This window comes from Solanum verrucosum, unplaced genomic scaffold, assembly GCF_900185275.1.
Source record: "Solanum verrucosum unplaced genomic scaffold, falcon-dt-bn FXZP01000038.1, whole genome shotgun sequence".
Lineage (NCBI taxonomy): Eukaryota > Viridiplantae > Streptophyta > Magnoliopsida > Solanales > Solanaceae > Solanum > Solanum verrucosum.
This window is the reverse complement of record NW_026020564.1, coordinates 3190751-3200148: the sequence shown is the minus strand read 5'-3', so window position 1 is coordinate 3200148 and position 9398 is coordinate 3190751. Positions and strand designations below refer to the sequence as shown.

Sequence of the window (9398 nt, the reverse complement as noted above, 5' to 3'; positions counted from 1 at the left end):
CTTGACTAATAAAAGGCTCAAAACAATCAATTTTTTATCTTTTAATCCATCATTCTCTTTTCTCTCAAATCCTAAGACAAAACCCTTAGAAAAAATCAAAGTAGAAGACTCCATTCAAGATTCTTCTTCAAGATAAGTTTTTCTCCAAGAATTTCATTCTTTTCAACTCAAATTCATCCATACAATTATGAATCACTAATGAAAATCATAATTCTTGGTCATAGAGATTTAAAGAAACTAATTCAAAAATCTCAACAAAGGTTTTCTTGATCATTTACCTTCAAACTAGGGTTTCAAGGCTTATAATGTTCTTCAAAAACCTTGTTCTTCCAGGTATGTATGGCTATCATAGTGTTGGACTAGTTCGTCCTCACGCCCTACATCTTTTTTCTAATCAGTAAAAGAGAAATCTAGGATTCTACCCCTAGATTTGAGTATTCTTGAGATAAGTTGATTTGAGTTCATGGTTCTTTTGAAATATTTTATTCCTAATTATTGAGTTTCTATATATTTTTGTTGAGATCCTTGATTTGATTTTTTCATGTCTATAATTCAGCATGAACCCTATTTTGAGTTATAAATCTTGAGAAGTTTTTCAAAGCCAACACTTGAGTTTTAAACTGAGTTTTGAGGAAGTAAGTATGAGAATGAGAAGAGTTGTATACATGAGTTTCATATTGTTATTTAGACCCTTGAGTCGAGTCGTTCATGCCCATAAATTCCGCATGAACTCCATCAGTTGAGTATCTTTGAGAGGAGTAGTATCTTCAAATTCTAAGTCTTGGGTATTGAGTTCTCAATGATTTTGGATTTATATTCCTAATCACAGGGCTATTACATGTTACCCATGAAGGTCATTGAGTTTAATAATTCATGCCCATAATTATGCATGAACCTTATGAATCGAGCAGTCTTGAGATGAGAGGTATCATTAACATTCTTGAGTTGAGTCATTCATGTCCATAATTTCGCATGAATCCTATTATTCGAGTTATAAATTTGAAAAGATTTTTAAAGCCAACAATTGAGTTCTCGTGAATTTTGAGAAAGTAAAGATGAATTTTGAGAAAAAAGTTTCTAAAGCATGATTAGTATGACAATCGAGTATGTCATCAATGTATGAGAAGTATGGTATTAGATAGACCATCAATGTTTATGCAGTATGACTTCCCAAGTCATCAATAATCATATTATAATATAATTTTGAAATGTTTTTGAGAAAAAGTTTTCAAGTATGAGTATAAGGGGACTATGTATTTTCAGAGGCATCAATTTTTACATTGATAAAAGAGAAACTGAGATTTCTAAATGAGTTGTGAGTTCAAAAGTTATTTCAGAGTAGTTACCTCTTTAAGAGGGTAGTTTGAACAATTATCTCAAACCAGAGGAAGAGTTATGTTTTTAAACATATGAGCTAAATATATTTTTGGGAGTAGTATTGAACACTGATATGGGGACAAGTTCAGATAACTCAAGTCTTCATAAACCATGTAGCCAACGTGGGTAGAAAGGGTCAAACTTTTTAGATGATTCCTTGATGTTTTTTAGCATAAAATAGTGGATCCACTTAGTTGAGAGGTTCTATACCCCGGTAAAGTATAGGACAGTTCTGGTAGCGTGGATGAGACGTTGTATCATCACATAGCTCATAGTGATGGTTGTCGGTTAGAGAAACTCCCACAAAGTTATACTATATTTTTATATATACGAACTGAGTTATTATTGTATTATTCAATAGATTAAGCTACTATCTACTGTTTTAAAACCTCCATATATATTGCATCTTTTATTGTTGCTTTATCCTTGAGTATCATGAGTTGAGTATCTTATTCCTGAGTTGAGTGAGTTCAAAAGAGGTAAGCGTGTTTCCTTTTTATCAAGTTCAAGACTATGTTTATGCTTTAGAATTCCCCTTACATGCTCGTACATTCCACGTACTAAGTCATTTGGCCTGCATCATAAAATGATGCAAATACAAGCTTTCAGGATCATCAACAGGCGTTTCGTTGAGGTCATGTGATATTCCCGTCAGCTTTTGTGAGCCTTCTTATATTTTGGAGGACTTCACATTTATCTTACAGTTAGTAGTTTTGAGATGTCGTGGGTCTTGTTTCGATATCCTTCTGTAATAGTAGAAGCTTCATAGATAGACAATAGAGTTTGAGAAGTCTGTTCGTTTATTTTTATTAAATGTTTTAAAGACTTGAGTTGTCTGTTTTGGCTAGTTGAATATTCTATTATATTCAGAATTAATAATTTGAGTTAAAACTTTGTATCTAAATTCTATGAATTTTTATCCAGTTTTAAGCTTTTGTATGCTTGAGTTAGTCTTCTGCTTGTAGTCAGCTAGGATGAGGGTTCGCTTGGGGACCAACAATGGTTCTCGAGTGTCGGCCACGTCCAGGGTGTAGGTTCGGGTCGTGACACCATCGACTTTGAATCGCCCTCAGCTCTAGACAATTTCCGGCACATCAAGTTTCAGGGTGAACTATTTATTTCTAGCTCGTGTTGGATTCTCTCGGTCATGACATGATGTCCTTAGTTTTTAGACACAAACTACTTTATTTATTTATTTTGGTGTCTTTGATATTCTTAGACTTAGTATTTGGGGTTTAGATGTCCTTGATGTGATGACTTTCAAATTTTGGGGAAATGATATTTAATAGACGTTAGTGTATTTGTGTTTATTACATTAATAAGATTTAAGCTTCCGCATTATGGTTAGTATTTTGTAAGTTGAACGATAAATATAAGTTGGGGTTGAATTCATTGGTTCGCCCACCTAGGAGGTCAAGTGTGGGTGCCACTCATGACTCATTTTGGGTCATGACAAATTACTTGTCCACTTTTCCTTTTTTAGGTATCCTTAATTACTTGTCCATTTTAACAAATCAAGAAAGAACAATTTTTTTTACCAATTATACTCTTAATTAATTACTTTGAAAAAGGTAGAACTTCTTGAAAATCTTAAGTTTTTTAATTCATCCACTTTATGATTAATAGGGGTATAATGGTAAACTCATTATGTCAATTGTTATTTTCTTAATAGGTGTGCTAGGGACCGAGGGAGTATTACACTATCAAACTACATTTATCTATTATATTATATAGCATATTTTTTTTAATGATTACAAATCTCTTTTTTTTAATGAAGGTTTATTTATAATACTTTTTCCCTAGATAGTCACTCATGTTTGAGAAATTACCTAGTAATATCACTTATATGTTTGTTTTAGGACTACAATATCACCCAACTTTACATATTTTCCTCAAAATATACTTGACACAAAAAATGATTGAAATGTAATGCTCATTCCCCTTTTGCAACTTTCCTCTTTCCATTTAAAATAAAAACTTGTCCAACAAACTTTTCAAGAGGGAAACAAAAATAAGACTGATATTTTGATTCATAGAATTGTTGCTTCCATTTGATATACTTAAAACTCTCAATTTTTTATGTTTACAATCGTGTCTCTTTTATTTCACAATTTCCTTGCTATTAATCTTCTAGCCTTAGTTGTGTGTGTGTTTTCCTTATCTTATGTTTAATTTCTTGCTAGGAATAGAGCTACTATTAATAATATTATATTCTTCCACTCTTTCATAGTAATTATATTAGCCGATAAAAGTTGAAAATCAAGCATGTTGCACAATTAAAACAAGTGAGAACTTACTTTATACTTATTTTCTTGATAGGTTTTGATTAAAGGAAAGTAAATGATGAGAGTCTATCAAGTTGTTCAACATAAATTTCAGTACCTTTGAATTGTTATCAAATGACACTTAAGAAATCTATAATGAGGTAAGTTAATTGATACATTGACTTGTCATTCTAGGAACCTATTACCTTATGTTGGTAGCTTGGCATGCAGATTCTTGTTCTTCAAAGATTTTCAACCGACCTACATCCACAAAGGAGATGAGCAATCCACTATAAATATAGAGAGAAACAACCTCAACCAATTCACTCAGATTACAAGGAGGTACACAAAAGAGTTGTTTAACATTTGCATTAATTATTTATTGTTATATCACAGATCGGCTCTTTTCTACTTCTCAGGTATTGGACCTTTGAGGAAGAAGTCTATGGTATTGGTCCACAATCTTGAGCTTAGCGGAAAAACCAAAAAAGAAAACAAATAACAGAGCCTTTTTCTAGCAAGCTCCCAGGATCATGTTTCGCAATCTAAATGTAACACATTATGAGGAGACATATTATGTTAATATTAATTTTAATCATATCTTTTTTATTTGGGTCTCAATACATGGAAGTACCTTGCACGGGCACCCTTTATCTGGTATAATAAATAAATATCACTTGTTAGTCTTTGTATATAACATTTTCTTTATATTTTATTACTAAAATATATCTTTACAAACACTTTATGAAAATCAATCCAACAATATGAAATAAACATAAATGTCAAAAGTTTTATGGTTGAGATTATTTTAATTTATCAAAATTGATATATAAATGTATGTGGGACAAAGTTTATTTTGGATGTTTTCTTGACAAGTTTTAGTATTTTTTCGGAATTTGAACAATCTGAACGCATAGTTTTTGAATTTAAAAATAAATCACTAAATTTTTTGAGAAAAAAGAAAGTTTAATTTTCCTAGTTTTTTTATAAATAGAAACAAGTCATAAGATATATAGTTTACATTCTACGATTCTAATTTGCACACACTACTTTTGCATTTGATTACCTCTAAGTTGAGCCTTCTTTTCACCAATTTTAAAGGTTCAATCTTTACATGTTTCTTCCATTTGTACCGATTGTTTTGAATTTAACACATCAAAAGTCATGCTTAATTTCTTCTGTTTTAGCCAGGTTTTAAATTAAATACAAAAATAACAGATGTTTTTGTACTTTTTAATTTTTCAATTATTTAATCTTGTTCATTCATAATTTACTTGACATGCTACAAATGAATAGGTGTTTGTGCATATGCCTAAAATAAAATTAATGATATACTTGATGTTAGTTCTTAGTTTTGTATGTTGATCATCCAGTCTTGCTTCATGTAGTTGAAAGTGACTTAATTCATTTTTACACACGCTATGACCCATATATGATCAGCAACAAAAAAAATTCAGGTACATTACGTTAGTAAGCCACAATGGAAAAATCTATTAAAAAACTAGCTTTATCATACCTATTTATATTTCAAACAACAAGGAGAGGATCAGTGTAGATGAGCAATGTGTGGCATGAGATGTTGTGAACATATAATAGCATGTGAGGGGATGACAGGGTGGAAGAGATGAACTTTTTGGAAAATGGAGGTTAAGACTTATGATGGATGGATTATACCATACCAATTGAGTCTATCAGTTGATGAAACCATCAAGGACATGTTGAAGGAGTACAACCCAAATTATCGGTATGCAGAAAGTGAACGAACACTCTATCTTGGATGAAAAAATAGAGCTTTGACAACTTCTTCTGCCCGGAGATAACATTTTTTGTCCTATGATCTCGACGTTTTATGTTTAACCTTTTTTGTTTCATATATACAAAGCTTGAAATACTTAGGTTTCTATATTGGGAGCAGTATCACGAGTTTGAAATAGGCTCCATGTCTCCACATTTGGTTATTGTCATTTTCTTTTGTATTTGGATGTGTACATTTTTGTTACGAGTTTATATTTGGTTAACCGAAGCTTTATGTAGAAAGACAAGGCAGGAATTATCCTCTACCTCTATTTCTATGTCAATTTCAGAGCCTATGAAATGAATAATATGATACTTGTGTCTTTCCCATCAAATTTTCAGTTCATAACTAATTACTATGTGAATATATATATATCAAAGTATCTTATTGTACGAAGTATATATATATATATATATATATATATATATATATATATATATATATATATATTGCACTACACAATAAAGGGGGGAGAGAATATAATATCAATTAATCGAAATTGAGAAGCTGAAATTTCACCACAACATCAATGGGTTTACAAGTATACACGTTACCTTTACCCTGGTTGTTTAAAGTTGAATTTCAAGCCCTATTCTTATTCCATTATTACATAACTCACCCACCTAATGAAATGATTAAGGAACTTGGTCCCATTTTATTAAAGCAAAACAACTAAATTCTAGTTTGCAATCTTTTCTTGCAAGCCATGCAAACTTCAATCAAATCATTCATCTTTCTCACTCTCTCCATTATACAGTTACGTAAGAAGCTCTTAATTAAATGCTCCACAGTCTATACGAATATTTCCATTCTTACCCGTCTTCACACCAACTCGGCCCAATTTAGTCATCGCATTAACAAATGCGGTTTGGAAAACTTTAGAATTACTGGCCCACAAATCAACAGTACCTTTGGACCTTTGGTCTGTGAATAAAACTTGATCTGATGTGAATAGGCCCATACCTTTTTGCAAGTTTTGGAAATACACATTGTCAAAAGCCCTAGGTGTTATTGGGTCCATGTTGATGGCTATTCTTGGGTCCACATTTTTTGGACACATTTGTTGTAATTGGGCTGCATATGTCTTGTTTAGACTTGGGTCCACTGGGTTTTTAGGGCTAAAGTTGAAAATTCTATTCGAGAATTGGTCGCAGTGAGAAAATCCAAGAGTATGGGCCGCTGCATAATAAAATCATATAAAACTTATAAGCAAGTTTGATACATACTTCTTTCGGCGAAGCTAGAATTTCAATTTCATGAATTTTGCATTTCAGAACAATGACTTCTTATACTAATATCTAGGTTCTAAATAAAATATGTGCACATATTTAATAAATTTCTTAAAACAAATACATTGTTTAGCAGAGGCAGGGTCAAAATTAGAAGTTTGGAGTATCTAAAATTTTACGACAAAAGAGAAAAATATTGCAAAGCATACTTCCTTTAAAAAGTGGAAAGCATTTCCACGGCTTGTTCCTTACCACTGAACCATCAACCAGTTTTGTTAGGAGACTCACAAGTTAATATACATATATATTTATTTCATTTTTTTTATACAAATACAGAGCCTACAAAAAAATTATTGGGTTCGTCCGAACCCATTTACTCACTTTTTTCTAGGAGTGAATGGACCTTGTAATATGGACCTACATATTTATTAATTCATCTTGCATGTGTTTTATGAGTAATATCAAATTTGGAAGTAAACTGTATTTTATATGAGAAAAAGAGACAGCTACGTGTGGGATAAGTCAGTCCACAATGCTAATTGGCACCATTGACTAAATTAGCTCCTCTTTTTATAAAATGCCAAAAATATACCTGTCATAGAGGAAAATAAGAGACCAACGACTCATTTTTTGGAAGCATGAGGATTGAGGGCTTTAACAGCTGGATTACATAATTTTCTTTTTAAAAAAAAAAACGAAATCCTACTTGATCAAAGAATATAATATAAAATGAAACAAATGAAGTATGAGAAAATTACCAGAAAGGGCAATCATTTCGGCCTGATTTAAACCATGAGAGGCAAACATTGTATTGAGCTGATCCAAATTGAAAGTAGGTTTAGGCAAGTTTCCCCCCACATTTGAAGATTTTGATGTCAACCCATCTAATCTTCCCAATTCCACTGCATACCCTGGTCCACCTGACTGCATGTATTACACAAGTTATGCCTTTAAGTTCCATATAATAACTTCGTCTCAATTGATATTTATTTCTTATAATTTTGAATGACTTAAATTTATATAAATTTAAACAAGTAAACACATGTATCTTAAGTGATAATTTGCATGTATTATACAAATTTAAATACAGATATCAAACGCCAAGTAAAAGAAAAGGAGATGAAAAAAGTATAGTACATACTAGTTGAATGACATCTCGAGTGGCTAAAGCAAGAATATCAGCACAGGAAACTTTATTTTTACAACTTGGGATCGCATCAACTGCCGCTTTTGCTTTGATAACTGTGTCAAATCCATCTCCAGCCAATGAAAGATTATCTGGGTGATCTTTTTCTGCTGTGTTTCCTGACGTTGATGCTATTAGCACCGATGCATCACAACCCTACATTAACATAAAAAAAAGATATATGAGTCGATAAAGATTGTCCAAAATCACATAAGATTGACATTTTTATACGGCCACACGCCACTGACCAGATATGTAGAGCGTGCATAATATAACACGAGAATCGACAAGAGATAGAGCTTTGAACGATATAACACGAGGTCTCCACCTTATGTCGAGAGGTGTCAAATGACATCTTTAACTAGAAAATTACACTGCTTAGCTAGGTCAAAATTTTAGTTATATATACATATATATATTATATGTTGACTCCTTTTATTGTTTCACATGTTTACTTCTTTTTTTTATATATTGTAATAGCCCTTGGTAAAATTAAATTCTGGCTCCGCCACTACCTGACATTAGTGACAAGGAATCAATGATATGCAACGTTAACAACAACAACAACAACATACTCAGTGAAATACCACAAATGAGGTCTGGAGAGAGTAGAATGCACACAAATCTTATAATTACCTAATGGAGGTAGAAAGACTACTCCCAAAAACTCAAGTGCAACAAATTCCAGTACAAAGAAGAAGAAAATAATGTAAAATTAATTATATGTGTTGGGTTATGGTTCTTTATTATGACAAAATAAATTTTTAAACTTAATTCCGACCTCAAAAGTTAAATCAGCATGATAAAGAATAGCACAAGACCCATTTGTCCATTCTTTCGATAAATGTGAGACCTTATAACACGGAATATAATGTAGGGAGAGAAATTAAAGTATTTACGTACCTCAACAAAGCAATCATGGAAGAAAAGGCGAAGAACAGCAGGAATTGTGACAAACGTTTGTTTGAATTTCTGGTTAACAACATTACGCACAATGGATTCAACATTAGGACAAGTTTGGGCATAAAAATTGGTTTTGAGTTGAGCAGCTACCAAGTTTGGCATGAAAATACTAACACAAGAAATTGACAAAAATGATACAATAAAAACTTGTAAATGACCCATATTTTTCTATGTATAATCAAAAAAACAATATATTGGTTTACATATTATTGAACTTTAGACAAGGTTATATATAAGGTGAAATTAAGGAGAGTTGCAAGTTGGCTAAAGAATCTTTTTGAATTATGAATACAAAAGTGGTTGAGCTTTTAATTAAAGAAATACAATAGTGTTTTGGGGATTGTTTATTAGCCGCCTTAAATTTGTTTTTTCTTAGTATAGTACCTTAGCTTGATTATGTGCTGTTCTCTAATTAGTAGTTTAATTAAGTGAACATAAGGCTAAAATATGATTAATACAAGAAATAGTAATTTAACATGTTAATTAACTAGAGAAGATAAGAGAACATAGTATCTTTGGCTAAAGTCACTTTGATGGACCAAGTTTGGTTGTGTGGTGGAGAAAGTTTTGGCAAATTTTTGTTT

General features: G+C 31.7%; 1 protein-coding gene across 1 annotated transcript; it reads right to left on the bottom strand.

The window, feature by feature from the left end:
• Nucleotides 1-5921: 5921 nt before the first annotated feature.
• LOC125810387 (peroxidase 51-like) lies at nt 5922-9019 on the bottom strand. Its single transcript, XM_049489887.1, has 4 exons — nt 8755-9019; nt 7807-8007; nt 7424-7589; nt 5922-6615 (listed from the first exon to the last, which is right to left on the bottom strand). Exons 1-4 carry the CDS (start codon nt 8974-8976, stop codon nt 6209-6211), a joined length of 996 nt encoding a protein of 331 aa, XP_049345844.1. The 5' UTR covers nt 8977-9019; the 3' UTR covers nt 5922-6208.
• Nucleotides 9020-9398: the final 379 nt, after the last annotated feature.

Excerpts from the sequence above, each read along its gene's own strand:
- LOC125810387 (XM_049489887.1), bottom strand. The coding sequence starts at position 8,976 with ATGGGTCATTTACAAGTTTTTATTGTATCATTTTTGTCAATTTCTTGT. Across the intron at positions 8,008-8,754 it reads TCCATGATTGCTTTGTTGAG|GGTTGTGATGCATCGGTGCT; the intron begins GTACGTAAATAC and ends ATGTTAATGTAG. Across the intron at positions 6,616-7,423 it reads CGAAATGATTGCCCTTTCTG|CGGCCCATACTCTTGGATTT; the intron begins GTAATTTTCTCA and ends TTTATTATGCAG.